The sequence below is a fragment of the Aspergillus sydowii genome (genome assembly GCF_001890705.1).
Source record: "Aspergillus sydowii CBS 593.65 unplaced genomic scaffold ASPSYscaffold_5, whole genome shotgun sequence".
Classification (NCBI taxonomy): domain Eukaryota; kingdom Fungi; phylum Ascomycota; class Eurotiomycetes; order Eurotiales; family Aspergillaceae; genus Aspergillus; species Aspergillus sydowii.
The window spans coordinates 1,880,153-1,907,567 of NW_024467863.1; the positions used below are offsets into that span (position 1 = coordinate 1,880,153).

General features: G+C 51.7%; 13 protein-coding genes across 13 annotated transcripts; 7 read left to right on the top strand and 6 right to left on the bottom strand.

The window, feature by feature from the left end:
• Window positions 1–526: 526 nt before the first annotated feature.
• ASPSYDRAFT_1177535 (uncharacterized protein) lies at window positions 527–2,351 on the top strand (the record flags this gene model as incomplete). The annotated part of the gene is given in 4 exon segments (XM_040840320.1): window positions 527–819; window positions 883–2,048; window positions 2,067–2,140; window positions 2,196–2,351. The coding sequence occupies 4 exon segments, from the start codon at window positions 527–529 to the stop codon at window positions 2,349–2,351; spliced, it is 1,689 nt and encodes a 562-aa protein (XP_040702913.1).
• A 208-nt stretch (window positions 2,352–2,559) lies between these two features.
• Window positions 2,560–5,485, top strand: ASPSYDRAFT_58273 (uncharacterized protein; the record flags this gene model as incomplete). The annotated part of the gene is made up of 3 exons (XM_040849501.1): window positions 2,560–2,601; window positions 2,656–4,258; window positions 4,686–5,485. 3 exons carry the CDS (start codon window positions 2,560–2,562, stop codon window positions 5,483–5,485), a joined length of 2,445 nt encoding a protein of 814 aa, XP_040702914.1.
• A 149-nt stretch (window positions 5,486–5,634) lies between these two features.
• On the top strand, window positions 5,635–6,580 carry ASPSYDRAFT_89827 (pyrroline-5-carboxylate reductase family protein; the record flags this gene model as incomplete). Its single annotated transcript, XM_040852229.1, has 2 exons — window positions 5,635–5,680; window positions 5,727–6,580. 2 exons carry the CDS (start codon window positions 5,635–5,637, stop codon window positions 6,578–6,580), a joined length of 900 nt encoding a protein of 299 aa, XP_040702915.1.
• A 97-nt stretch (window positions 6,581–6,677) lies between these two features.
• On the bottom strand, window positions 6,678–8,470 carry ASPSYDRAFT_78989 (uncharacterized protein; the record flags this gene model as incomplete). The annotated part of the gene is made up of 3 exons (XM_040850981.1): window positions 6,678–7,932; window positions 7,983–8,371; window positions 8,411–8,470. The coding sequence occupies 3 exons, from the start codon at window positions 8,468–8,470 to the stop codon at window positions 6,753–6,755; spliced, it is 1,629 nt and encodes a 542-aa protein (XP_040702916.1). The 3' UTR covers window positions 6,678–6,752.
• Window positions 8,471–9,603: 1,133 nt separating this feature from the next.
• On the top strand, window positions 9,604–11,679 carry ASPSYDRAFT_58275 (flavin-containing monooxygenase; the record flags this gene model as incomplete). The annotated part of the gene is made up of 3 exons (XM_040849502.1): window positions 9,604–10,000; window positions 10,067–10,434; window positions 10,489–11,679. The coding sequence occupies 3 exons, from the start codon at window positions 9,604–9,606 to the stop codon at window positions 11,677–11,679; spliced, it is 1,956 nt and encodes a 651-aa protein (XP_040702917.1).
• A 41-nt stretch (window positions 11,680–11,720) lies between these two features.
• Window positions 11,721–14,230, bottom strand: ASPSYDRAFT_89830 (Zn(II)2Cys6 transcription factor; the record flags this gene model as incomplete). Its single annotated transcript, XM_040852231.1, has 7 exons — window positions 11,721–12,247; window positions 12,314–12,491; window positions 12,544–12,719; window positions 12,788–13,058; window positions 13,118–13,659; window positions 13,719–14,131; window positions 14,193–14,230. The coding sequence occupies 7 exons, from the start codon at window positions 14,228–14,230 to the stop codon at window positions 11,721–11,723; spliced, it is 2,145 nt and encodes a 714-aa protein (XP_040702918.1).
• Window positions 14,231–14,928: 698 nt separating this feature from the next.
• Window positions 14,929–15,631, bottom strand: ASPSYDRAFT_999361 (uncharacterized protein). Its single transcript, XM_040853281.1, has one exon. It carries the CDS (start codon window positions 15,473–15,475, stop codon window positions 15,056–15,058), a length of 420 nt encoding a protein of 139 aa, XP_040702919.1. The 5' UTR covers window positions 15,476–15,631; the 3' UTR covers window positions 14,929–15,055.
• Window positions 15,632–16,121: 490 nt separating this feature from the next.
• ASPSYDRAFT_999363 (uncharacterized protein) lies at window positions 16,122–16,937 on the top strand. Its single transcript, XM_040853282.1, has 2 exons — window positions 16,122–16,227; window positions 16,298–16,937. Exon 2 carries the CDS (start codon window positions 16,350–16,352, stop codon window positions 16,692–16,694), a length of 345 nt encoding a protein of 114 aa, XP_040702920.1. The 5' UTR covers window positions 16,122–16,227; window positions 16,298–16,349; the 3' UTR covers window positions 16,695–16,937.
• Window positions 16,938–17,271: 334 nt separating this feature from the next.
• On the bottom strand, window positions 17,272–17,709 carry ASPSYDRAFT_31732 (uncharacterized protein; the record flags this gene model as incomplete). Its single annotated transcript, XM_040844902.1, has 1 exon — window positions 17,272–17,709. The coding sequence occupies one exon, from the start codon at window positions 17,707–17,709 to the stop codon at window positions 17,272–17,274; it is 438 nt and encodes a 145-aa protein (XP_040702921.1).
• Window positions 17,710–18,996: 1,287 nt separating this feature from the next.
• On the bottom strand, window positions 18,997–20,609 carry ASPSYDRAFT_999501 (uncharacterized protein). The gene is made up of 4 exons (XM_040853285.1): window positions 20,266–20,609; window positions 20,013–20,207; window positions 19,516–19,951; window positions 18,997–19,441 (listed from the first exon to the last, which is right to left on the bottom strand). The coding sequence occupies exons 1-4, from the start codon at window positions 20,428–20,430 to the stop codon at window positions 19,206–19,208; spliced, it is 1,032 nt and encodes a 343-aa protein (XP_040702922.1). The 5' UTR covers window positions 20,431–20,609; the 3' UTR covers window positions 18,997–19,205.
• A 1,305-nt stretch (window positions 20,610–21,914) lies between these two features.
• On the bottom strand, window positions 21,915–24,061 carry ASPSYDRAFT_152453 (F-box/WD repeat-containing protein; the record flags this gene model as incomplete). The annotated part of the gene is made up of 2 exons (XM_040842194.1): window positions 21,915–23,600; window positions 23,666–24,061. 2 exons carry the CDS (start codon window positions 24,059–24,061, stop codon window positions 21,915–21,917), a joined length of 2,082 nt encoding a protein of 693 aa, XP_040702923.1.
• Window positions 24,062–24,284: 223 nt separating this feature from the next.
• On the top strand, window positions 24,285–25,315 carry ASPSYDRAFT_1000256 (uncharacterized protein). Its single transcript, XM_040839707.1, has 3 exons — window positions 24,285–24,686; window positions 24,741–24,917; window positions 24,976–25,315. The coding sequence occupies exons 1-3, from the start codon at window positions 24,507–24,509 to the stop codon at window positions 25,204–25,206; spliced, it is 588 nt and encodes a 195-aa protein (XP_040702924.1). The 5' UTR covers window positions 24,285–24,506; the 3' UTR covers window positions 25,207–25,315.
• A 108-nt stretch (window positions 25,316–25,423) lies between these two features.
• On the top strand, window positions 25,424–27,118 carry ASPSYDRAFT_151879 (autophagy-related protein 17; the record flags this gene model as incomplete). Its single annotated transcript, XM_040842140.1, has 1 exon — window positions 25,424–27,118. One exon carries the CDS (start codon window positions 25,424–25,426, stop codon window positions 27,116–27,118), a length of 1,695 nt encoding a protein of 564 aa, XP_040702925.1.
• Between the last annotated feature and the right edge of the window lie 297 nt (window positions 27,119–27,415).

Below are 27,415 nucleotides of genomic sequence, written 5' to 3' on the forward strand. Positions count from 1 at the left end.
CGAACCATGATTCTTATCAGTCTCGGACCGGCCGTGGGGTGGTTTGGGGTAATCGCCCATGGGGTGCCCTTCTCCATCTGGCTCGCAGCCTGGGGAAACGACAGCCCATTCTGGCAATATACGAGGCCATCTGCCTTAATAGATCTGTTGTTACTGTCTATCATGGTAGAACACTCGTTATGGAACTCATAATCACGGCATAGCTTCTGTAAAGCCTCTTCACGCGGGTGCATCCACTACTTCGATATAAGCACTAGCACGAGATAGCCACGCTAAGATTGCACTCTGTCCCGGTTTCCAGCAGAGACATTTAGTGTCCCCTGATTATAGGTGTTGGTAGTACTCCGTACCATATTTCCTAGACCCGCAGCAGCCTGCAGCTGATACCCACCATCACCGGCCCGAGAAGCTCGTGCCGACGGCGTGATATGGTTATCTTGCAAGAATTCCTCCCTTAGATTCCCGGGTTCTTTTCTTGAGTGTGAATACAGCTATAGTGGTCGGCCTTGCAAACACGATGTCTTCGATGCCAGTAAGGCGACAGCTCCTCGAGAGCAGGGCATTGCAGCGCTGCATACTACAGTCTCGTTCTCGATTCCATTCTGTTTCCAATCCAAGGTTTACGCAGCCTCCGCCGAAGATAGTCAACAGCGCCAGGGCCAGTAATAAAATCCTTGCGTATGGTGCTGGCGGTACGGCGCTGGTTGCGACGTTTGGCTTGCTCTGGACAGGCCGGACTGGGTTTGATATTGAGGACGATGCACGCGATAGACGAGCTTTATCGGGTGTTCCGTTGACGAAGCTAATCTCAGGATGGGTGTAAGCTAAGCTATCAATGACAACATATAACTAATCATATGGTCAATGACTAATTCAATACAGTGCGTTCGCATTCTGCTCCTCCCCCGCATGGGTGGACATGAGCGAGTCTCTATACAACGGTATATCGCGAATCCCGCTCCTATCCTCCATCGCCAACGTATTTATCATGCGCACGTTCTTCAACCAGTTCCTAGGAGGCGAGACAACTCCAGAGTGTATCCCGAAGATCGAGGCCCTGCGCCAGGAGGAGGTCGGCACGTTGCTTGGATATAACATCGAGGCTGAACTGGATGGCTCGAGTAAGAATCCCCAACTCATCCGGCAGCAGACGGAATACGTCCTATCCTCTATTGAAACTCAGGGACAACTCGCCCGGAAGTTCTGGCCGGATAGTAAAGCGACTGGTACTGGGGGTGATAATCGCTGCTGGGTGCGCATCAAGGTTACGGGTCTTCTTCCGAACCCAGTTGCGCTTTACCATGGCTCAAATGCGATCCTCGACGCGAGGGAGAAGAAGGGCTTGGATAAGGACGTGCCCTACCCCGGTCTACCGCACGACGGAGACTGGGATGCGGCATTAATGGGGGTGAATGATAGAGATCGCGAGGAGCTCAAGGACCTGCGCGGGATTCTGGAGAAAATCGCCACCAAGGCGCGCCAGAATAATGTGCGGATTGTCATCGACGCTGAACAATCATGGTATCAACCGGTGATTGATAGCCTTACGGACGAGCTGATGCAAAAGTACAATTCCCTGGACGGCCCGGCAACTTGTATCGCATCTTTCCAGGCTTACCTGCGTCGCTATCCGCAGTTACTAGATCAGCAGATTAAGCGAGCTGATGAGAAAGGATACAAGTTGCTCTTTAAACAGGTCCGGGGTGCGTATATGATCACTGAAGCGGCGAGGTGGAAGAAAGAGGGCAGGACTGGGCCAGGACCGGTCTGGTCTACTATCGAGGAGACCCATGCCAGTTACAACTATGGAATTCAGAGGGCGATCTCTACAATAGCTGAGCAGGTGATGCGGGATGGGAAGTCGAGGATCAGCATGGTGCTGGCCACGCATAACGCCCCTAGTACGGAGCTCGCGATTAGGATGCTCGAGCAACATGGTCTTGCAAGGCGTGGGGACGGGGATAGGCTTGTTCTGTCCAGTGAAGCCGCTGGGAGTCTTGCGTTTGCTCAGCTATATGGTATATCCGCCGTCCCTCTGGTACAGGAATGTAACTAAATATCTACAGGCATGAAGGACGACCTGACGAACCGAATCACCGGGACTGTGACTGCAGAAGGGGGGTTTCCACTTGTCGTCAAGGTTCGTTCAGCAAGAGCCCTATGATATGTAAATTCAACTAATCATGCTTTTACAGTCCATGAGCTACGGTGAGCTCAAAGAATGCCTGCCCTTCCTTGCGCGGCGTGCCACAGAGAACAAGGCGGTGCTGGAAGGACGAGGAGGTGCTGCTGCAGAGAGAGTGCGACTGGGACGGGAGATTCGACGGCGTCTAATTCCGTTTAGTTGTTAGTGTTACACAAAATTCAACGAGCTTCTGTATAATACTCCCCTTCATTGTCCGGGCCGAGTGCTGTATCGCAGCAGCAGGGCCGATATGCCTCCAAGTCTGTCGGGCCGAGATACTAGGGCTGTACAAACCTAGGGATAAGTAGCAAGCTCTAATCCAGCTTCTGTTCAATGCATCTATCCTTCTTGCTCTTGACAGTATATTCTACAGAATGTCACGTCCTCAGTATCCAGAACCAGCTAATGCTGACGGGGTACGCCTCCCTCAGGTATAACCTACATGTAAATGAGCTAACTAACCTATACAGCTCGCCTACGCACCCGGCTCCCAAGAGCGAATTCTTCTAAAGGACGCCCTTGCCCAGACAGAACGCACCGTCGCCGAGATCCCCAGCATCATCAACGGCGAGCGCCTGTACACCGGCCGCAAAAGCAAGCAGGTCAATCCCTGGAACCACCATGGCCAGCCTCTAGCAGAATACCATGAAGTCGACGCCGACACAATCAAGCAGAAAGCCATCCCCGGCACTCTCAACGCCCGCAAAACCTGGGGCAACATGCCTTTCCCCGAGCGCGCCGCAATCTACAAACGCGCAGCGCAGCTCGTCGCATCGCCCAAATACAGATGGAAGCTCATGGCGGCGACGATGCTCGGACAGGGCAAGACATGCGGACAGGCAGAGGGCGACTGTATCGCTGAAGTAATCGATACGTTCAACTTCCACGTCTACTTCTGTGACCAGCTGTACCAGCAGCAGCCGCCGAAGCAGTTTGATTCGTCTTCGAGCCGACTGGATTATCGGCCGCTTGAGGGGTTTTTGCTGGCTGTTTCGCCCTTTAACTTTACTGCGCTTGGTGCGCATATTGCCTTCACGCCGGCGATCTTGGGGAATGTGGTTCTTTGGAAACCTTCACCCATGGCTGTACTGTCGAACTACATCCTGTACCAGATCATGGAAGAAGCAGGGATGCCTAGCGGCGTTATCCAGTTCCTGCCCACGGCTGATCCAAGTGTAGTAGCTGGGACGGCCATCAACAGCCCGCATTTCGCCGGACTGCACTATACAGGCTCGTCTGCTGTCCTGCGATCCCTGGCTACTCAAATCGGAACGAACACCGCCATGTACAAGAATTTCCCTCGCATCGTCGGCGAGAGCGGCGGGAAGAACTTCCATCTCGTCCACAACTCGTGCAAGGACGATGATGTGCAGTGGCTGGCGTCTGCAGCCGTGCGCTCCGCCTACGAGTTCCAGGGCCAGAAGTGCAGTGCCTTGTCTAGACTGTATGTCCCCAAGTCCATGTGGGAACAGGGGCATCTCCGCGCTGCTCTGCTAGACGAGGCAGCTAAAATGACACACGGCGACGATGTCAAACAGCTGCATCACCCGCTTGGTCCCCTCGTCTCGGAGGGCTCATTCCAGCGTTTCCGGCAGTTTGTTGACGACGCGCAGAGAGAAGGACATACTCTGCTCTACGGCGGGAAGATGGACGACAGTCGCGGGTTCTTCGTCCAGCCGACCATTTTCGTCGCGAAGGAGGGCGATAATACCGGTAATAGTTCCTCTGCCTTGCTGACGAGGGAGTTATTCGGCCCTCTCTTCGCCGTGCAAACCTACGACGATGCCTCGCAAACCGCATTCGAAGACGTCTGTGACCTCATCGACAAGACATCCGAGTACGGCCTAGCCGGGTCAGTCTTTGCACGCGATCGGACAGCCATCCGAGTTGCGGACGAGAAGCTGCGCGACTCGGTGGGGATGCTCTGCATCAACGACAAGAGCACCGGTGCTGTTATTGGGGCGCACCCATTTGGAGGAGCCAGGTCTAGTGGGACGAACGATAAGGCGAATTCAGTGAATGTGCTGCTGCGGTTCTCGAGTCTGCGCTGTGTCAAGGATAACTATGCGATTGGTAGCGAGACGCTCGGCGTTTGCCACGTTGCGGAGAAATAACTAGACTAGGATAGGCCAATACAAGCCATTACATTCTAGAATATGTCAATCGGGCGTGGTCTCCGAGTGTGGGTTTTACTTGTACTATATCATCCGGGCCGAGATATGACTCCAGCTCTCGGGCCGGTAGGAGGGAAGGGGGATCCCCCATACCAGATAAATAGACATTGCTTTCGTTCATCGAATTAGGAAAGCTAGATTCGTCAATCAATCAACGCAAACAAAATGACACTCAGCACAAAGCCAACCGTCGCCGTCATCGGCTGCGGTACGTATCCTCCAGCCCTGGGCCTAGAGACCAAAGGCCCTGCAATCCGCTGACCCCATTTGGCCATGCACAGGCACCCTAGGAACAGCCATCTCGGCTGGAATGTTAGAACCAAAAGACACTGTATTCGGCATCAAACGCCTGATTGCCACCGTTGGAACTCAGCCCTCCAAGCATCGCGTAGAGGACGCGCTGCTCGCCCACACGTCCAGACTCACAGTCCTCACGCAGGAAGACAATGTGCGCGCTCTCATGGAGGCAGATATTGTGATCCTTGCCGTGAAGCCGTTCAAGCGCGCTGCGGTCTTTGATGCGCCGGGCTTCAGAGAAGCGATTCGCGGCAAGTTTGTGCTCAGTATTATGGCGGGCATTACGACGAAGGAGGTGGGTCGTTTGGTATTTGGGGACGACGAGGCAAGCAGTAAAGGCGAAGAAGAAGGACAGCTCCAGGCTGTTCGCGCAATGCCCAATATGGCTGCTCGGATCCGTGAGGCCGTGACGCTGTATGCACCCAGCGCTGGCACGACCAGGGAGAACGTCGGGATTGCTTCGTGGATCCTCAGCCAGGTTGGGGAGGCGCATCAGATCCCAGAAGGGTCCTTTGATATTTGCGCGGTTCTAGTTGGCTGCGCCGGGTCACTGTTGCTTCTCGCCATTGACGGCCTGCTTGATGCGGCCGTTGCAGAGGGGGTGAGGAGGCCGGAGGTGCAGAATCTGGTTGTTAATAGCGCAATCGGCATGATGAAACTTGTCCCTGCGGGTGACCATCCGAGTGTACTGAGAGAGAAGATCGCGTCCCCCGGTGGATGCTCTATCCGGGCGTTGCTGGAGCTGGAGAAGCTGAGTGTGCGCTCGGCCTTTACGAGTGCTATCATGGCTGCGGCAGAGAAGTCCAAGGCCATGTCGTCGTCCAGATAGATAGATTAACTCAATGAATCGGATTTCTTCCGAGTTTCTTAGCTGCAGTGAATACTGTTCTCGGGCCGTTCTGTAGGCGCAGGTAGTTAGAGCTTTGTATATAAATGCATTATCCCCACCCTTCCATCTGTAAAGCACAATCCGTCAATATGTTGTCCACTGGAAGCCCTCTCCGCTTAGCATTCCTGGGCTGCGGTAAGTCATGTAACGCTTCTGTATTTCTGCAACTAACCCCCAGTAGGTCACATCGGAAAAGCCCTGCTGGGCGCTGTATTGCCAACCACATCCCAACCCACCAGTCGTATATCCCAAATCACCGTCTCGCAACACCGCAAAGAAGCTCAGTCGGATCTGCAGCGCCAATTCCGAGACAGCCTGCACAAGGTAAACTTCGTGCACCAGCAGAACGTTGAGGCCGTCCAGAGTTCAGACGCTGTCCTACTGGCCTTCCCCCCTAACCGAATCCATGATGTTCTGGGAGAAGCAGGTATGCGAGAAAGCCTCAAGGACAAAATTGTCATCAGTATCCTTGCTCGCACGCCTCGGGAGAAGATACAAAGCGTCTTTCGCAGAAACCAGCTTACAGATGAACATGTATCATCCAAGATTCAAAATGATCTCCGAGTCGTACGCGCCATGCCCACCATCGGAGCAAGTATCCACGAATCCGCCACCCTGATCGCCAACCCTGCTACCGACAGCGCTGCAGAGCGTGAAGCAGTAGACTTCGCAGCAGATCTCTTCAGTAATCTGGGCCGGGTTTTCCGCGTCTCGAATGACTACTTCGACGCCGCGACCGGGATGAGTGCTGCTACAAATGCCCTAACAACGGTTGCTGTCCAGGCGATTGTGCAGAGCGCTGCTGCCCATGGGGTTCCGCCTGAGGATGCTGTTGGTATTGCGTCGCAGTGTGTTCGGGGGACGGCGAGCATTATGCTGTCTGGAGTTGGCCCTGATGAGTTGGAGCACTCGTTGTCTACCCCTGGTAGTATCACTGAGCAGGCCATTTCTGGGCTGAAGAATGGACAGCTGAAGGGGGTGCTTGAGCGGGTGCTTTCTGTCGCTGTTGCCAAGTCGAAGGACCATACCGCGTGAGTGTTTATAGTGTATCAACTACTATAGTTGTTATATGATAGCTATATCTTAAATCGCAGAAACAAATATCAAGTAACTCTACATTGCATTGCAACTTCCATCCATTTCAAATACTAATCCACAAACACTACATCACTCATATCACCTTTCCCTTTAAAGCAGATAATACCTCCTACGCATTTATATCTAAAGCACGCCTGCGACGCAAACCCACCATCTGCACGATCTCAGTCCAAAAGCCCACCGGCACCTCCGTACACGATGCTTCATACGCATCAATCACAGGCCTCTCCCACATAAGATCCACAGATTCAGGCCCGACAATGGTAGACCTCGTCGCGAGCTTCCACGCCGTATACATCGCAACCGCAAAGATGGCCATCGTGTAGTACGAGAAGAAGGTACCCACGTCCCACGGCGTAAAGCTCGAGTACCCATACCCCAGAATGACAAAGACCGTCCAGCAAAGGCCCGCCCATGCGGCATATGGCTGGAAATATCCGTAGTATGGAAAGCTTGTTCTGTCGACGCCCTGGACCATGCAGGCGCGATAGAACCGCACGTATGTAATACATATGACAAGGAAATTTATTGTACATCCTGCAGTCACAAGGTTGACGAACCATTGCAGTACAACCAGGGACCCGCTCGATTCCTGCAGAAATGCAAGACACGAAATCAGGCAGGTCACGGCGAGACAGTAGATTGGGATGCCGCTCCTGGTGCACTTGGATAAGACTCTTGGAGCGCGTCCCTCGAGTGACATGCTGTAGAGGCTCCGCATTGCGCAGAACGTATAGGTGTTTCCGGCAGAGAGGATGCTTGTGAAGATGAGCGCGTTTACTAGGTCTGGGAGGACGCTGATTCCGAATTGCCTCATGGCGATCACGTATGGAGAGGAGGCCGCTGAGGTGCTGCTTTCTTCTCCGGCGGCAAGGGCTTGCAGGGTAGGGTCGTCGTATGGGATAACTATCCCAGCCGCTATGGCGCTGCCGATGAAGAACAGGCCAAAGCGGAAGTATACCGTCTTGTATGCAGTCTTGACGTATGTCCGGGGTAGTTTGGTCTCGGCTGCAGCCATCGAGAGATACTCTGGCCCAACTACAATGAAGGTCCCAGCCCAGATGACGTTGAGGAGACCCTCGAACCTGCCTAGATTCCCCTGTGAGTGCCATTCAGCGAAGGATCCGGGGTCATTCCAGTATCTGAACCCGTAGGCATCTCCACTTGGATTAACTCCGACCATCGAGAAAAACGTGAACCCGAATAAAATGAAGACCAGAAGAACCTTTCCGGATGACAGCCAGAATTCTGTCTCTCCATAGAGGCCTACGGGCATCACATTCAGAGCCCTAGGTTCCTATGTTAGTCGACTGATATCCAAGACTAAATGCATGCTTACCCGTATAGGACAATAGTAGCGGCCGTCACAGCCGCCGAGGGTATATCATCTCGCCAGTATCCGAGAACAATACTCAGCGCCGTGATTTCAAATGGTATAACAATGGCTTCATAAAGAAAGAAGTTCCATCCGGCCATGAACCCAAGTGCCGAATCCACCCACTTATCTGCCATGCGGATAAAACCACCACTCACCGGCAGAAGCACAGTCATCTCCGCAATACAGTTATTGACCAGGGCCATGAAGCAGCAGAGTATGACCAGGCCGATAAGAAGACTTGCGGGACCGCCCTTTGCCAGACCCATTCCTATGTTAATGAACAGACCTGTCCCTATCGATCCCCCAATGGCTATCAGTTGGATATGTCTGTTCCCTAGGCGTCGCTGGAGCTGGTCGACGTTTCCGGATGTTTCATGCACATGGCTAACCTCGGTGGTTGCTGCCAGGTCAGCTTCAGACTGGGGAACTGGTTCTTTCTCGGGTTTCATATTGGGTGCTTTTCAATAACTAAGTAGGAAATTGAGAATATTACAGGAAGTCCCGTCAGACGGAGCGGGGGGTCCTGTATTTAAACCATGCCCTTGGACTGTATTGGCTGGTATAGTGTGGAGGTTTACTGGGCATTGGGTATGAATATGCCCCGGGTTTCTTGGATACAATGCGGGGGAATTGTCTGGGGTACTCCTGCTTCTGTCATGGATATGGAGGGCAGTATGGGCATCGTATGATATCGTATGATATCGTCTCGGACACTTATCCGCGTTTCAGTGACTACTAGTTCGGCCGTATGCTCGCCACGGGACAAAAGCCAAAGTAGGGCCTATGCTTGTAGTACTTTCTTGGGTCGATACTGACATCTTAGGTGTGCTTCTGTCCTGTTTACCCCAGCGTCAATCAAGAGAATGGAGTGTCGGGGCCCTTGCCCACTCGAGGATAAATGGCCATGCTGGACAAGGACTTTTATCCGGGAAATAATAGGAGCATATATGGTTGCCTTCCAGTATGTGGACTCAGTCACCGTTGCCAAGGGGCCATCAAATACATGCTTTACATATAGGGATTTTGACCATAATCGCAAAAGATAACAGCCAGGGGCCGTACACAGTGGGATGCCATCCGCTGTTCATGTCCAAGGTTGTATGGTAGGCTTCTATTCAAGTAACGTCCACCAGAGATGGCCACTGCGTTATCCCGATGGGGGTATACGTCCCTCCAGGTTTCTCTGTTGTTGCCGCCGCCACCCTTTGTGAGTGGCCAGCATCCAGCTTAGACTCGAACCATGCTGAAACCTAGACAGAATCACCGTAATTTGGACCTTGGGATCATATATTAGAATTCCAGCCACGGCACTATAGTCGGATCACCCTCCGATATCACATTGGCTGCCGTGGGGGGCAAAATTGCTACCAAAACGGGTGTTATCCGAGAGGATACTAAACAGTGCATATCATCGTATATTCCTATTGTGGAGCAGTTTGTCTGTTGGGATGGACAAACGTCCATAGACTCTCGGACCCCAATCCGATGCCACCAAACATGCCAGCTCCGAGCGTAATAACCTATATAATCCGGGGCTGAACAGAATGGCAATATACCATACCATATTCCTTTTGAAATAACGATGGCTGCTATTGGCGACTCTCCATTTCTCTCTCTGGCGGCCTCGCCCGTCTTCGACTCCAAGGCAACTCCCACCGTTACCGTGGAAGAAACCGCTGACTCGACGCCTGGGAGTATCACCGTCGATTCAGAACATGGAGAGGTGAAGCCAGACCCAGAGATTAGGACAAATGGTCCGAGCGATCAGAGCTACAAGTACTTCACACCTTTCATTTCCGAACGGTCTGTCGACGAGGCCCGCCCCCTCAAGGTCATTTATATCGGCGCCGGCATCTCAGGGATCCTGGCCGCTATTAAGTTCCGCGAGGCGGTGCCGAATCTCGATCTTACCATATATGAGAAGAATAGTGAGCTGGGGGGAACTTGGTTTGAGAATAAGTATCCTGGATGTGCTTGCGGTGCGATCTAAGTTATCGGTTCTTTTGCTTATTTTGTTTCTCGCATAAACTGATCTATCTGATTAGACGTCCCCTCGCACGGCTACCAACTCAGTTTTGAATCATGGACAGGCTGGAGTCATTTCTTCTCCGGCGCTGAGGAGATACTGGAATACTGGAAGCGGGTTGCACACAAGTATGGAGTTCGACAACATATCAAGTTCAACAGCAGGTGTCTGGGCGCACGCTGGAATGAATCATTAGGGAAATGGTTCGTCCAGATCATGGAAGAGGGAGGGCCGTCAGGCAAACGGATCTTTGAAGACTCCGCTGACCTCTTCATTACTGGGACTGGTTTGCTTAATGAGTGGAAGTGGCCGACCATTCCTGGGATAGCGGAATTCGGTGGCAAGTTGCTGCATAGCGCTTGCTGGGATGAGAGTTATGACATGACGGTAGGCATCGATCACTGCCCAACAACACCTGTTGTTCAATGCTTACTCCTCCAGGGAAAGCAAATTGCCGTGATAGGAGCCGGTAGCAGCGGCATCCAGATTGTGCCAGCCCTCGTCGACAAAGTCAAAGGCATGGACCACTACGTCCGCGGCAAGACCTGGATATCAAGCCAACACGGTGGAGAGCGTCTCTCAACACGGACAGACGGGAAGGGTGGGAACTTTGCGTACAGAGAAGATGAAAAACAAGCGTGGCGCAATGATACCGCGTCTTATATGCAGTACCGCAAGGAGCTCGAGCTTGAGATGCAGACCCTATACGCCAAATCGCAACGCAACAGCCAGCTCCAGAATTCTGCCCGCGCCCAATACCAGGCAGACATGCAGCAGCGACTCAGAGACAAGCCTGAGCTTCTGAAAGAATTACTGCCCGACTTCCCTCCTCTCTGCAAGCGTCTCACGCCAGGGCCCGGCTATCTCGAGGCCCTAACCTCGCCGAAAGTGAACGTCATCACGGACCGCATCACAGCAATCAACGAAACAGGCGTGATGACCTCAAGCGGCACGCATCGCCCCGTCGACGCAATCGTCTGCGCAACCGGATTCCAAATCGGATCGGGATTCCCTATACTCGGGCGTCACGGGGTGAATCTCCGCGACAAATACCGTGAAAGGCCCGAATCGTATCTTGGTCTTGCAACGGACGGATTCCCGAATTTCTTCCAGTCGCTCGGTCCGAATTCTTTCCAGGGCGCGGGCAATCTGCTGATCATGCTCGAGCAGATCCATGCGTATTTCGCGCAGGTTGTCTCGCGTATGGCGTATGATAATGTTGGCCGTGTGGAGGCGAAGCGTGCGCAGGTGTTGAATTTCACGAGGTATTGCGAGAAGTACTTTGAGAGGACGGTGTATAGTGCCGACTGTGCCAGCTGGTATAAATTGGCTACGACGCCGGGGCAGTCTCTTGAGGATAGGAAGAAGGCTCGGGTTACTGCGCTGTGGCCGGGGAGCAGTCTGCATTGTCTGAGGGCGTTGAAAAAGGTCCGCTGGGAGGACTTTGAATTGCAGCCCTACGATGGGAATGAGTTTGGTTGGTTTGGGAATGGGTGGGCTGTTGCTGAGAAGCCTGGGGAGTTGGATGTCCCGGCGATTACGTCGTATCTTGATCAGACTGGGCTTTTGGATGATATTGATCCAAGGGAATCAGAGGATATATCTAAGGGGCAGGAAAATGTTTCATGTTAAGTGGCTAAATTATACATATCATACAATGGCGAATGTCTATATCAATCGATATCCCCGTTCCCAAGGTAACCACTCGGGATATCCATCCAGTTTAACAGATCGTCCCCATTAAGCATATCCACAACCTCCAGGAGCTGCGACGGCGTCATATCCCTTGCCCAGTCTAAAGTGTCAATCTGCCCTGGCCCTGGACACATATCCCTCGCCTCTGCCTCCGCGTCGCCAGCTAGTCCTGTCTCTACCATATACTCCGTGTTATCAGGGCTTAAAGGCGCCTGTATCGCCCCCGGTTTGGGCTGAACACCAGTATACGATTGGGAAACGTTGGGGCGGCGAGATCTGCGCGGCGTGGCTGTCAGCTTCGCGCAGAGGCCCTGCAGTTCATTGAGCTCCCGCTTTTGGTCTGCTGCTATCAAATTCCCCTTGTCTATTATCTGATCAAGAAGGGTTGAAATCGAGTCGAGCCAGCTCTCGGGACTCTCGATCAGGGACGGACAGGCTACTGTAGCCATTATGACGACGAGACCGGCTGAGACTGCGCTCTCTAGGTCGAAGGGTAGGAACCATTCTATGGGGATACCGTCAGCGAGGCGGGTCAACCGTAAATATGGGTAATAGTGAAATGGAAACGAACCGAGTAAGGTCTGATCATGCAGTGAATTCAGTATAAACACCGTCTTCTTCGCGGACTCGAGACAGACTTGGAGAAGAAGCTGGATGGGCATTGGGGGGACTGTCATTCCTGGGTTATCCAAGGCAACGCACGTCTCGACTAGGCCGAAGAGGAAGGGTCGGATGGCAAGCATTATGCACTGATTCAGTTTAGTGGAGGATTCGTTTCGTTAATGGTAGATCACGACTAACCTGGTGATAGAGGAGATTCAGGTACCCGGACACCCTTGATATGCCATTCAGTGATTCTGGCTCAGGCACTGGGAAGTACTCTCGAAGACCTGATGCCACGTCTGCCACTCGTTGCAGGACATCTTGCGTGGTCTTCACATATGACGAATTCAGATTCTCGCTTCCTTTATAGAGTGCTACTCCAGGGATGGATCAGCTCTAACTTCGCCTTTCTGCATGAGAATGTTAGTGNAGTGTTACATACCGTTCACCACCTGGCTAAATGCCTGTGACAACTTGACATGAATCGCAATGGTGAGGCTTCTAGCCAGTGAATCGGCATCGTTGGGGAGCGAGGCAGTGATGTCGCTGTCGTTGATGGCCAGCGGGACTCCCAGCAGAACTGAAATTTGCCGCTCGAGCACATACACCGTCCACCAGATATTCTGGCAGCGAATCAGGTCTTTGCTATTTGTGACGCCGGAAACATTTGTATGGTAGCCATGGACTTGCATTATGCGAAGCGCCTGGCCGATCTGGTGCAATCCTGTAAATAATGTCATCCTAATGATGGGCATGCAGAAGGTTTCATTACCAAGTTATGCGCAGAAGTCCTCCAGTCAATGGACTGAAGATAAAGCGCCATTGCACAGAGAAGCTCAGCGGAGGTACACGGGTCCTTCCACATGAAGCTATAATCAGGGAGCATCATGAACGCGCGCGTGAAGTACTCTGCCCCAGGCGGACTCGTCCCACGGTTCTTTTCCCCGATGAATGCCTTCCCCAGCGCCATGATGACGAGGAAGTGGATGAACCACAGACTGTCCGTGTGGCTTGGGTTACATGGGTCGTTGTAGAACTGGTGGAGTTGGGCCATGAAGCGAGGCTCGTCGAATAGGTGGAAGATCTGTCCTGTGCGGAATTTGGTCGCGTTGACTAGGAATAGAGCGTGGTCTAGCGATGGGAGGCCGCGGATGTCGGGGATGACGGGGCTTCGAAGGCCGTTCCATTGTAGGCTGTATGTCATTGTGTCGATATGGTGCGCGGCGCTCGGAAACGGACACTTGTATAACGCTTGGTGGGTGAGATGGAGGAGACGTATTGTCAGAGACCAGCTCGAGGTGTGCCCAAGATAGTCTATGTAGCGCGTCAGTTTATTAAATTGTCCTCCAAAAAAAGCCACGTCGTTATCTTACGTGGTCGCCCGGCTGTATCTGTGATATACTTGGGAGGCCCGCAAGACAGCGGATTCACCATCGTGCTACTCCCATCATCTTCATCGGCCTGGTCTTGACCATCACCCGCCGGCTTCATCGAAGATACCGCACTGGGAACACTTGGATGATTTAGCGGAGGCGTCGGACCAGGCGAGCTGCTTCCCACAGGCACAGGCGAAATCGCATTTAAATGGGCTTCCAGTCGCTGCTGCAGCGCACGGTTTTCCTCTTCAAGCTCCCGGTTCCGCAGCTTCAGTCCTGAGAAGTGCTTCTTAGTGATGTGCACTTTGCTCTCCTCGCCCTCGAACTTGCATCGGACTTTGCGCTGTCTGCAGTTGCTGCAGGGGCTGTCGCCTGAGCATTTTATCTTGTGCTGTCGGCATCGCGCACATCTGTTCGGCGTTGATTAGTCCCGCCAGTCGGGGAAGAATCGCTGTCCATTCATTGACTTACGCATTCACCACTCTTCGCTTGTCCTTGTTAGTACCCATTGTGGCGAGCAGGGATGTCGATTGCAGGTGTGCAACGTGCAGCGCATATCAGACAGACTGACTTCGGCATATCAAGCCCCGCATTCCAGCGTTAGTAATCACCCCGCAATTGCGGATCAGAGATAAGAGTTGGGGGGCGTGAGGCGCGAAGCTGCTAGTTTGGTTCGTTCATACAGGACGAGATGTGGTGGAGCTAGGATTGCGCCGATGTCGGAGCTCGGACCCCTACCCGAGATTCTGTATACGCCTCGGACCGGATAAGGTGAATTATACCATTACTAAGTATTACAGCACAATTAAACATGGTAAGTGTACTGGGAGGCATCTCGTCGCTTGGTTGACATGGTTGACATGGCTTGCGCTTGGTGGGGCGAGAGAGGACTGATCTGGATATACCCATTGTAAGACACTGAGCTGAACGAAAGTGATATGAAATGGAAGAAACCAAAGGGTCTAAGGGATATACATAATACCTCATCTGAAGTGGCTGTGATGAACGACAAAGCGAAACCATCCACTGAAGCAGGAAGGTTGATAAAGCACGCTCACTTAATAAGTGGTCTTAGTGAGGCTCTACAAAGGTTATTAGACATGGTAGAGGTATAATGGGTTTTTCTCTGGTCGGAGAACAGTATATTGAATGGGAAGCGTGGCAATACAATGACTTTGTACTACTTCAACCATAGAACCTGGTCGTTGTCCTTTGCAATAATCACTGTTATGTCACCAGGGTGATGTTACTACTAGTGCAAATACAAGGTATAGAGGTTTAATATATCACCAAATAATAATATTGACTAACATATCCAACCCATCTGTTGGTCCCTAGCAGAAACAAGCGCGCAGCAGCTCATACGGCAGGACGATCAACAACAGAAGCGGTTTCAGTACCAGGCTCCACAACGCAGACAAGATCAGTCCCAGGAAGTCACTGCAAATGGAAACAACAATAACCAGCGGGACGAGCGGGATTGCCAGCAGCCCAACACCAGCCCACCCGATCCCTTTGAAGCATTTCTTAAGAAGGTCACGTTTGCGGCGCTTGGGGCCGTTCGTGCCATCGGAGGGGCCTGGTTCGTTGTGTCCCTGGTCTGCTGGAGGCGAGCTGTTGTCATTAGAACCAACTGCTTTCTCTTTCTCGATGGTCTGTGGTGATTCAGAGACGTTTTCGGATGGTTTGCTTTTTGATAGACATGACTTGCTGTTCTTGCGCAGCCGAGCGAGGGAGGATCGTAGAATGCCCATTTTAGGAGGTGGAACCAGGCTGAGAGGATGCTGGTGGGCAGGAAATGTAGAGTCTAAATAGTCGGTGGCAGGGAAGATTCTTCATTGTGAAAAGTTTGTTAATAATGAAGCAGTGAATGTTTCTGTTTAAAGAACTGAGACTAATGACAAGCAGCCAAACAAGTCACAAGTGATAAAGGACTCTGCGAATAATGAAATCAATAAACGCCATCAGTAAACGCCATCAGTCAAGAGTGCAATAATGAGCGTATTGCACAAAAGCACTGAAGTCCTCATCACTCGTGAGTGCGTGAAGGTGTAGAACAGGACCATGAACGTTGCGTCTCCAGACATAAGCTGCTTTATAATAAGTACGTACTAATGCCATCCAATGCAGGCTGTGGAGGATCTCGCCCGCCACTTGGTCAAAGCTTGCGAGCGTCGATCTGTTTCAACCGCCGAAGAAGGTGAATGAGTGAGACGATATCTGGGCATTGGGGGCCCAAGGCCAGATCGTCCTTTTATTGGTCCACTCGTAATAGAGATAGATGGCAGGTAGAGAAGCCCTAAGGAAGGCATATTGACTACTTGCGAGCCCATCCCGTATGCGGAAATCTGCAAGCAAATCTCTTATCTGGACTCGACTCCCACCTCGCAAGCTGTCCTTGGCATGTTACAAGCGGGGCGTGAGAAGTTGCTTTAGATGCTTTAAATCCTGCAGCACTTGAGGGAAGAGATTATAAAGCAGTGGGAGACCCAATTCTAACACCCAGGTTCTTCACCCAAATCACCTCTTCTGTCTGAATCTGTACTTGTCTAAAGCCTATCCTTTGTTCATCCCAGATCACATCCTGACTACCCTCTTGGCATAATTCATATCATATATCATCCCAAAATGCACGCCTCTATCCTCACACTCGCCCTCACAGCCCTCGCCATCCCAGGTTCAACCGCCTTCGTCGTCGACTCCTACGAAAGCGACGACTGTTCCGGCCCGGTCAAAGACGAAGGCGTCAACGTGTACGACAACACCTGCGCAGACTGGCCGGGCTGGTACCAGTCCGTCAGAGTGCGAGCGCTGAGCTACGGGCCTCGACAACACGCCTACTTCTGTCACCTTGACTGCGGGCCGGAGTGTCGCTCGTGGTGGGCGAATGGCGATAGTCCCGAGTTTCAAGTTGGGAAGTGTATTGGGCTGGGCGATATTACGGGCGAGTCGATGGGGTCGTTTGCGGTTTAGGCGGGCTGTGGTTTTACCAGTTTGTTGGTTATTGCTTTGCTTTGCTTTGCTTTGCTTTGCGTTGCGCATATGGACAGAGTGTACAAGTGCCTAGGAAGGTGCCTAGGACCTCGAGCTGTTTAGGTGAGCCTGTGAGGAATCGATATATGTTCAGTTCCTTTGGAGGCTAGGTCAGTATAATAACCAATTTGCCCATGATATTGTATCTACCTGCACCGAGCCTGTTACAGTCCTAACAGAGCAAATCACACTATTCATATTTTTCTTATATCCTTCCAGCTCCCTCCTAGTATCTCCCCCAGCTCCGGTGGGACACTAGCCCCGGGTCTGATACTGGGAGTAATAAGCAGTGGATGTCTCAAGCAGTGAAGGGACTTATAATGTCATGACAAGCAACTAATCTAGCAAAGCAGTAAATCAAACACCAAAAAAATAAAAGATCCAGAACAACGAAACAGGTAAATCCCACCAATTTTGAACCTCCATGAGTCTGTGGCTATGACCCATGTAGCCCACCTTGTCCCAACCAGGGTCTTATCCTTTACTTTTGTCTTGGGTCTTATAAAACAACTGCGGGTTATAAGTCCCAATGGAGGCAACAACCAGGAGCGCGACAAAGAGCAGCAAACATGTAAAAGCTACACACACCAGCCAGAAGCCAGACCAGCTGCAGCGGCAGCAGCAGGTGGAACGCTCGCGGTTCGGCCTCTGACTCTGACTCTGCGGTACTGCTATTCAGGTTGGTTTTGGTTAGTATCTGCTTGGGGTTTACACCTGGACATGGTCTCGGCTCCGGTAACTCACACACGCCAACATTGGACTGGGTAGACTCCCCTGCGCCAGCGCGGTTGGACGCGCCCTGGTACGCAGGTAGATCGGTGCTTTGCTGCTGCTCAAGGTCGACGTCGACGTCCATGTACGGCGGTGGCTGCTCGCGCAAGGCACAGGAGTGAGGGTATTTCGGTAGTTCCATGGTATTTCTCTGGGCTCCGTTACTGGAGCTGCTTCGAACCATGGTGAAAGAAGTGCTTGAAGTGATCGAGGATCTTCCTAGGGTTATTGTATTGTCGTTCCACAGCCAAGTAGGAAAATGAGAAAGAGAAATGGCGAGAATAGATGACAAAGGACGGAGGAGAAAACGAAAAAGAAGACGAGATGAAGCGAAAGTTAAAGAATAATCGAATATTATCGAAAGCCAAACTTAGATTCATGATAACGTCGTCATAATCGCTGCCATAAGGTTTGCAGAGGAAATTCCCTCCAGCATCAGACATCGGTCCCATCTCCCTTGTCCTAAGCTCCAGATCCAAGCCCTCTCTGTCTCTTGCTCAGTCTCCTTCATGGGTCATACTGTCTTCTGTCCGTCATCGAAGTCTGATATGGCCGTGGCATCCATTACGTCGAAAGCAGAATAACATCCGTCATACCACCCTTAAGTTTTTGAAAAATCTAACATCCCTCAGGCAACCCTCACCATACGTCCTCCCTATCGGGTGTAGATGGTTCCTGATCCGTAGCGGGCTTGTTTGTTCCTGTGAACAATACCATGTGAGTCATACAGTCAGAGCAAAGCAGCAGCAGTGTGGAATGGCTACACTGTGAAAATAGTCTCTACGCTTGTAAGGTTCCAAGATCGAGGTACGTTTGATGTGCCTGAAGTTTGGGGGATAGCAGTCCCAGGACTAAGACCAGTCTGTTGTACCTTGGACGGATGGCGAGCGATAGACTAACCATTTCGACTGTTTGGATTAATGGCTCCAAGTAGCCCGACGATTCGGACTGATATTGGACTATTTCTTTAGAGACTTCTAAGAATAAATACTGGTTTGTAGCAGTAGTTGCTGGAGACAGAAAGCTCTATAAGTAGGCACAACATCATGAATGCCCTCCTTTGGCATGAATACGAGGATTGGAGAGCTTATGATAATAAGAGCTAACACTGTAGGCCTCAGCTACTGTTATTTAATAGGTCTAACGGAGGTCGTGTACAATACGCAGGAAAGGGAGAGGTGAATTATGAGTGTTATTGTATAACAGGACCCCTGGTCGAGGAATTGTACATCAAGGACAACAGAGATCCTGTGATAATATAGCAACAAAATACACTATATCCAAGTTGACAGAGAAACACCAATGACTCCATGACACGCAAACTACTTTGCTGCAGGTTGGTGGACAGGTGTATCCAAAGGTTGTCTGGATAGATATCTAACTAATAACACAGGTGGTCTCAAAGAATATAAACAAACCAACGAGCCAGTAAAAAACCCAAGCTCGTCAAAACCTCAATGGAGGACAAAAGACAAGCGAGGGAAAAAGGTCCTCGCAGCAGACAAGGGAAATGAGACCAGCAACATAATGGCAGTATACAGTTGTAAAGAAACATATCAAGTCAATCAAGAGAAATGAAATCCGCAACATAATAACAGTGTACAGGGGTAAAGGAAACACAATAAAGTAAAGTCGAACAGGAAACTCGCACACCGATACATAGCACGCATACACATTGAACTACCAACCATAAACATCTTCAACAGTTCTCTCTTTCTTTCTCTTCTTCACAATATTCGACAGCCCTGCTGCAACACCAACAAAGGCCCTTCTCATTCTTCTCTTTCTCTTCTTCGAGTGTCTGGCCAGGTGGACAAAGTCCTCAAGGGTCTCGGTGCGCTCAAATTCACTCGCATTGCGAGACCCATCAAGGGATTCTTCATCATCCCAGACCGTCATGACAACGTCTTGCTCTTCTGTTCATTGTTAGTCCGTCCCCTGGCTTGACTTAGTTACTTCATTAAGGATACGGTGCGTTAGGTTAACATACCTTGGACCTGTGCCGAGCCAAGGATAGACAGAGGCACATACGCTGGAGGAGTGGGTGTTCGATCAAGAACGCTACGCAGGCGCGGGTAGTTATACGCGCTGTCAGGGCGTGGGACTTCTTCTCTAGCTTCAATGTTGTAGAGAGTGTCGACTTGGATTGAGCGGCGCTCGGCTGGCTCCGGGGAGAAATGGACATGGGGGCCAGGGCTGCCATACTCGGAGGTGTTGTTGTTGTTGTTGTTAGGTTCATCAAAGTCAGGGTCGTCTTCGACGGAAGAGTCGTCGGGGATGTATGTCACCAGGTCCGGTGATGCTGCGAAGCGGACCTGCTTCACTGGGGCTTCGTCGGAGTACTCGGCATCTGGGATGTATGTGACGATCTTCGAGTCCGCGGGCCAGTGGACGTGTTTTTCTGTTTTGTTTGGGATGATGGTGACCTGTTTGGATAGTTAGTATGGTGGACTGGCGCTTGTTAGGGCTAGGTTCTGTGGTACGTACCTCTTCCGCGAAGCGGACTCGGCGAACACGATGTTCATTGCCGGTCCGAGACTCGTTTGAAGTGGTTTCATAGCTAGAGTCGTTGCTGGAGTCCGGCTTGGGTTTTCTATCCCTAGTGTTGGTGGTTGGGATATGAATAGCCAGCTTAGGTGGTGCGGTGCGGGCCCTCTTGGTTATGGGAAGCTCCGGAGCAGGCTAGACTGCGAGGTTAACATGGCTGACAGATTTCCGCAGGCCTGATGCGTTATCTTACCTCTTCCATCTCTTCGATGGTGTCGAGAATGTTGACGTTTACTCGCCGGATTGGCTGAGGGCTCACAATTCCGAGGGAGGCGTAGTGGGAAGCACCGGCCTGGGGTTTAGGGATACCCATGCTGGCGGTGGAGTTGTTGTTCTCGGTGGTAATTCCAGAGTGCATTGTCAAGGTGCTTTTGTTTGAGGTTTGTGGTTGTTTGTTTGGTTCTTCGTTTGTAGCTTGGGTTTGAATATTGGTAGTCTTTGCACTTGGAGGAAATCGTAGATGTAGATAGATGTAAGGCGAATGGAGAGGGAGGGAATCAGTCTGAACCCGAACAGCTTCTTATAGATGAGTATACCAAAGTTTGAAGAGACATGACTGCAGTGGTGTGACCGCAGTGGTGGTATAGAAGCCCCTGTCCAACTGGACAGTACTTCCGGCCGCGTAAAACTTAGCAGCAACGGTGATGCAGGTGCGGCCACCCATTCCAGGCTGTGAGTCAGGCATGGTGGCTTGATTGAATTTATTTCTTCTTCGAATGTTCGCCTGTCAATACCTGCCCTGGCGGTACGGTCCGGTCCAGTGGCATGGAAGAGCTGTGCTAGGAGTGATCGAAGCTTGTCCCTACGCGGTCATGTCCTCACGATATAAACTCATTTATGACAGTGCAACTCCATTTATCTCGGCTCCGATTCTGAGAGGTGGTGCATGGCTAACGAACTTGCTAACAAGCGGCACAGCTAGTAAAGACGCACAGCTGTCTCTCCATCATAATGTAGGCAGGGACCCGGTGGAAGCATGCCCATGGAGTGCTATAAGAGCCAGTTCAGAGCTATCTACAGTATTCCCGAGCATGCCACCGCGCAGGATAATGACTTTTCAGTCTGCTGTAAAAGCTTAACCAGCGTTGCACCCTCGATCGGGTCGGAAGCACAACCCCTGACCTGCTTGTATGCGATTTATATTTAGCCCGAACTCAACGATGACACTTATTGGTTCGTTCCTGACATCAAGATTTTGGACCTGACAGAATAACGTTCCTGTCCAATAGCGAGCTGCATGTTGCACCTGCCCTAGATAGAGTTCAGAGTCAGAATGCTTAGTTAGGAGGGGGGATAGGACACAAAACTCAGGCCAGGTATACGGAAATTCCATCTACCTACTAGATAGGCAGAAATATAGACGAAACAAGTATGAATATAGGGTTCATTGTTATCGGGGCATCTAGCAGGTAACGAAGCCAGGATATTCAAGGAATACAAGGGGTGCCTCATACTTCCAAATCGAAACTAAGTTAGGGCAAGCACTGGATCGCGGCTTGGCACGCAACACCCCATAAAGCATGGCGGTACATGGAAAACGAATGTAAAAACATCGAAGTATTGATTCAAATAATAGAACAGCTATTTCAAAATAACTATCTGGGCTGTTACATGCCACGGCGCCATGCGTTAAAAATGGTTGAAGTCATTGAAGCCCCATTTCCTCGCGCTTTTCCAACGCCCAGTAAACAGAAAACCGCTGCACGAGTATGGACCAACAAGACACCAGCGGAAAAAAGCAATCGATAACGCCGGCAAATGGGTATCTGTCATCCATAATAAATACAGGTCATTAAAGTAGGTTAAACATGTTGCAGAAAATAATAGAAGCAGAGTACAGTCTCAGCTTGAGAAGCTATACATCCGGACTTCGCAGTCTTCGCTGCCAGTAGCGAAACGACTGTCACCCAGTCCGATGCAAGTCACCGGTCCAGAGTGACCAGTGAATGTGCGCTCGCATTTGCCTGTTCTGGGATCCCAGATCTTGATCATACGGTCTTCAGCTCCAGACACAATGCGGAGAGTATCAGCTCCCAGTGCCCAAACGCCCTCCAAATGACCGAAGAAAGTACGCAGGCACCTGCCGGTCGTAGTTTCCCAGAGGCGAATTGTGGAGTCAAGTGCACTCGTAACCATGTATCGTGGCGGCGCAGAACGACCGTTGTCGAATGAAGGTCCAAAGACTGAGGACTGACTGTAGGCTGCATTAGGCTCTAAGCCCATCGAGGCTTGAATCGAACGCGGAGCTGTGTCACCAGAAGTTGTGCTGAGGTGGTCGTCGTTGTCGCACTCGGCATCGTGATCTTCAAACTCAAATTCGCGAGGCAGAGGAACGACTTGCTGCACTTGGCCCACATGTCCCTGGAAAGTCCGGATGCAAGACTTTGTGTCCAGATCCCAAAGCCGCACCGTACAATCATCAGAGGCGGAAAAAACAGTTCGAGACGGAGTATCAACTCTAACCGAGTTGACCCAGTCAGTGTGCCCTCGCAGAAGGAAAGTAGACTTGTCTTCGAAATTCCAAATCTTGATGGACTTGTCAACAGATGCGGAAGCAAGAATTGAGGCATCGAAATGCAGCCCAATTACTCCGCCGCGGTGACCGGTATACGTAGAAATGCACTCCCCAGTGCGCCAGTTCCATACTTTGATGGTACGGTCCATGCTGCCACTGATCAATTTGGTATCGTCAAATTGCAGACAACGAATTCCCGACTCGTGTCCACGGAGGGTGCGCAGCTCTTCCCCGGTCTCGGTGTCCCAGATTTTGATCGTCGTATCGTAGGAGCCGGTGGCAAGGATGTTGTCTTCAAACTGCAGGCACATAACACCGTTGGTGTGGCCCTTGAATGATCTGATCGAGCACCGGCCATACTTCCAGTTCGTGCCAACCTTAAAGCGATCCTTGTACACCTCTTTCCACGGTCGGTAGCGAGTCCTGAAGAAGTCGTCATCTTTTTCGGATTCAGGGCCGAGCGACGAGCAATGACGCTTGACAACAGCAACTTCGTCCTCCTCAAGCTTTCGTTTGCCTGAACTCGAGGACTCTGTTGGTTGGTCTGTCTGGGTCTCCCGCGGAGATTCTGCGTCTGTGCTACCCATGTCCCAATTTGTAGCACGAAGTTCGATTTCGCGCTTCGACTCGCGCAGCCGCTTCCGATCCAGTAGTGGCAAACCCCAACCGCACTTTTTGCATTTGCGGTGAATGTGCTGTTCGCACATCCTATGCCAGACCACATCATCGTCAGCAAGCGCCCGCCATCCGCGCGAGACCTGGGCAGCCTTGCAGAGGGATGTTGTGTCCAGATAGCAAAGAATCTTGAAGGAGATCTCCGGGGGTAGCGCAGTTATGAAGTCGATGCGAATAAGGTCGCGAACGGCAGCGGAAATGTATGAAAGCTGGGGGAAGCAGCATTGGGCCATAATACCCTGCAGTAGAAGTTTCCGATGCTTGGCAGGTGCGGCGGAGAACAGGGACCAAACGTGCGAGATGCTCTGTTGGTCACTTTGAGGGAGCGATTCCAACTCCTTATAATAAATTATAAGTTAGCACCGTACAATGTAATCGATAGGGGAAACAGAGCAAAACTTACTCGCTGTAGCTTATCCATAGACGGTTCATCTGCTTGTCGTCTGCATTTCAAGTCCGGGCGATGACGATAGCAGTATTTCGAGTTTGTGCTGTTCAGTTGATCCGGTAGAATTGACCGAGCGCCTAGCGGACCATATTGCTCAGGGATGTGTTTTGCAAGAAACGGCGCAACATTCTGAGTTGCCAGCTTCGCGGGCGCCTTCGTTACGTTGCTGAACCCGTGGGTTGCATGCTGGTGAGTGTCGAATTCCATATCCTTCTCTTCCGCCTCCGGCGACGTGCCGCCGAACAAAGATTTGAAAGTCGTCTGGGAGTCTTGCGATCCAGCGCTGGCGTCGTTCGATCGGTGTCTTTCGGTCAAAACGTGCGAAACCACGTTGTCTCCAGATGTCGACATGTTTGTATAAGCTATCGGCTAGATCTCAAACAACCATGTCCCAGGCTCAATATCCTGTCGACTGAGTAGTTCAGAAACGAGAGGCGACTGTTCGGGGGTCGCAATTCTTATCGGTCGAGGTTTGAATCGGAAGGGAACCTTGTTGGCGTTGGTGGCAAATTCGTCGAGCGGAGACTCGCAAGGTCTCTGTCCGCGCGAAGGAGGGGGCGAGGGTTCGAGTGAAAGCGTCGCTGAGCACCTAGCAAAACACCAGTGGGAGTGAGGGACTGGGCGAGATGTGATCTATGTAGAGCGAAGAGGCGAGAGTCCAACCTGTCCGTTTAATAAGAAGCGGTAAGAGAGAAGACGAAGATGGCTCATCAATCACGCAAGTAAGGATCGCCCTCTCGTGCTCTGGCATGGGCTCCACTTGTGCTCCGGGCCGCTGGGCGAGTCACGTGGACTGATGGCGCCATCGGGCCCCGGCTTGACGAAGATAGGGGATTTTTGCGCCAGAACTGACACCATTCGCCTGCAAGATGGCACTAAGCTGGCATTCTGGACCTGGCCCGACTCATTCGCCCGAGAATTTCAGATCCCCCGCGACTTCAAGTTCCAGCTTTGCCTCTGGCACGCAATCAGAGAAGTCTCCACCGCCCACCGTTCACAGCTTCAGTGACTAACCCCAGGCGGTCCCCAGTGCACCCTTTCCTCTGGTATCACGCTATTTCAACAGCTCTCTTTCGAGGCAACGACCGGGGATTGCATCATATATCCCGAATTTGCCGGAACGCCTCACAATTGCGCATTCGGCGATCGGTCGGGCATGGAAGCCGAAACCCATGCCAAATTGCAAATACCCTGCCTCCGTCTCACCGCAAGTCGGCGCCAATTGATCTATGCAGTTTCAGCGCTGACCGAAAGTTGATAAGCAGCTTCCCCTGCAGCGTTGGACAGATCTGATTCGCCGTGGATGGGTTGATTTGGACCAAATTTGCGCGCGCTTGGTTGCATTTCAACAGCACAGCGTGGAGGAGAGAGGATCTACTCCGTACAGATTTCGAAGCTTAACAATCGTACTTCGTAGGGGCGAGGCGGGCAAGGGTGTTTCAAAGCATCTTCGCAGGCTTGGATGCTCTAGATTGTCTGTAAACACGGCTGTGTAAGCTACATCACGGGCGTATCTCTGAGCACAGCCGGTCCCGTGATAGCTGCGGGTCACGTCAACCGTCGAGCTTCAAAGCAATCAATCAATGAATCACCGTCTTGTATCCTTGCTGCTCGTCCAGATCCTCATTGGGTGCGCAATAAAAAGGTGGCCGCTTGCTACTTGCTTGCGTCACAACGTATGATACAACGTCCTTTGTGAGACTGGCCTACAACATGTCAACGTTGGATTCCGAGCCCGGATCCAGCGGTGCACTTCCACCTGCTCAGCCCATACAGGCCCACGAGACAGGCCCGCCTACACTGGAAACACTGATTTCACATCTGGTCGCAGCAAAAAGGTCGTTGTCATCGATTAACCATGTATGGCGGGCGAACGAGATTGTTACAACCGCTCGCTCCACGCTGGAGGAAAGCGTCGTGGTTTCCGCGCGCACAGGCTTTTTACGCAGCGGTCTGAACAATCAGCTGCGACTGCTCTACAATGTGCGAGCCGAGGTAGAGGAAATATCCCTCAGGGGACGCTCGGAATTCGCTGAGGCTCTGAAAAGTCTCGATGCAGCTGACGCTCGCCTGAAAAAGACGCTTGGACAGCTTCAAGAAACAATCGTGCATGCATCCTTTCGTCCTGAGGGAGAAGAGCGTAAGAGCCTGCATGATTTTGTGGACGAGCGGGGTGTTGAGGAGCTCCACGGCACGCTGAAAAGCTCGATCGATCGTACCAATGCCGCGCAGGCGGAATTGGACTCTTCCAATCATGCTTTCGATGACGAGCTTCAGTCAATCAAGAAAGCGTTGGGGAATTATCGGGCTACAACAAAGCTAGCATCCTCCCGCTCTTCAGTTTCCTCATCAGGCTCGCAGTCAGGATCTAGCTCCAGCTTCCCGTCTCCTTCGTCAATGCCGTCGATGGTGCACTCGCTCGAGACGCACGCGCAAGAGATGGCGAATCTACTAGAATCATTAGTCCAACATTTCGATCTCTGCGTCACGGCCGTTAAGCACACAGAAGGTGGAGGAGCTGCTGCTCAATCAATCACAGGTGATATGCCCGCCGGGGTAATCAGCAGCCGCGGCGGTCCAGAACATGAGGCGGAGAATATGAACGCAAATGTGAACGCCCCGCTCGACCCCCTAAGCGACACCGAGTATCGGGAAATGGTCAAAGTCATCATCGATGACGCTGCTGAGGCGGAAGATGTCGTGATGGAGATCCAAGACCGTATCGGTGAGATGGAGTCCGCCATGGAGCATCTCCTTGCCCAACGAGATACCTTTCTCGCCGTCTACCAAGCTACTAAAGAAGTTTACAACCACCTATCATCCCTTGCATCTGCTCGCTTACCCGGATATATCGCGCAGGCTCATAGTTTCACCGGCGTATGGAATGACGAACACGACCGCATCAAAGGCGGCCTAGCGGACCTCTCTGACCTCAGCTCCTTGTACGACGGCTTCCTCGACGCCTATGATGGTCTCATCATTGAAGTCGCCCGCCGTCGACACGTGCGCCACCGGGTCGAAAAGATCCTACGCGATACACGTCACAAACTAGATGTCTTATATGAGGAAGACGTCAACGCCCGCGAGACATTCCGAGTCGAACAAGGGGACTTCCTGCCGTCTGATATTTGGCCGGGATTAAGCCGTGAGCCCATGCGCGTCGAGTTTCACCGCATTTCTGGCGGTCCGCTGAAAGGCGTGCTTGAGGAGAGTCCTGACCAGGGCCCTGACCAAGGCCCAGAACCAAAGCCAGAGCTCAGAGAGAATGAACCCGGGCAACCGGAAAACAACCCGCAAAGCTCTAGCTCTGGTGAGGTGCTCCCTGACCTTCCCAAGGCCCTTGTTGAGCAGGCGCTGGCTCGCCTAAAGAACAAGAGCAGAAACTTGCTTGAGCGTCAGGAAGTTTAATTCTTGACCATTTTTTGGTCGCTTGACCATCTGTGTACAGGGCTACACTTTAGTGACTTAATACGATGACCTACGTGATGAACTTATCATTATCAGGCTTTGCCTGTCCTGATCCAGCCTTCACGCAAGGCTCGCCAGACGTATACTCCGGCCATGGCCGCTGATGTAAACGCTCGAGTGCAGTGTCTGCTGGAATGGAGATCAAAGAGAGCTCTGATAGGTTTAAAATATAGTACTTATAGTAACAATGAATCTTCGCCTATTCAAGCAAACGCATCTGCAATTTCCAGTAGCCTC

What these genes read in the sequence shown, in the direction of transcription:
- ASPSYDRAFT_999361 (XM_040853281.1), bottom strand. Translation starts at nt 15,475, where the DNA reads ATGGGCATTCTACGATCCTCCCTCGCTCGGCTGCGCAAGAACAGCAAG.
- ASPSYDRAFT_999363 (XM_040853282.1), top strand. Translation starts at nt 16,350, where the DNA reads ATGCACGCCTCTATCCTCACACTCGCCCTCACAGCCCTCGCCATCCCA.
- ASPSYDRAFT_999501 (XM_040853285.1), bottom strand. Translation starts at nt 20,430, where the DNA reads ATGCACTCTGGAATTACCACCGAGAACAACAACTCCACCGCCAGCATG. An exon ending in CCATCGAAGAGATGGAAGAG is followed by an intron (nt 20,208 to 20,265) that starts GTAAGATAACGC and finishes CTCGCAGTCTAG; the next exon opens with CCTGCTCCGGAGCTTCCCAT. An exon ending in TGGCTCGGCACAGGTCCAAG is followed by an intron (nt 19,442 to 19,515) that starts GTATGTTAACCT and finishes AACAATGAACAG; the next exon opens with AAGAGCAAGACGTTGTCATG.
- ASPSYDRAFT_1000256 (XM_040839707.1), top strand. Translation starts at nt 24,507, where the DNA reads ATGGCGCCATCGGGCCCCGGCTTGACGAAGATAGGGGATTTTTGCGCC. An exon ending in TCTGGCACGCAATCAGAGAA is followed by an intron (nt 24,687 to 24,740) that starts GTCTCCACCGCC and finishes GGCGGTCCCCAG; the next exon opens with TGCACCCTTTCCTCTGGTAT. An exon ending in TACCCTGCCTCCGTCTCACC is followed by an intron (nt 24,918 to 24,975) that starts GCAAGTCGGCGC and finishes GTTGATAAGCAG; the next exon opens with CTTCCCCTGCAGCGTTGGAC.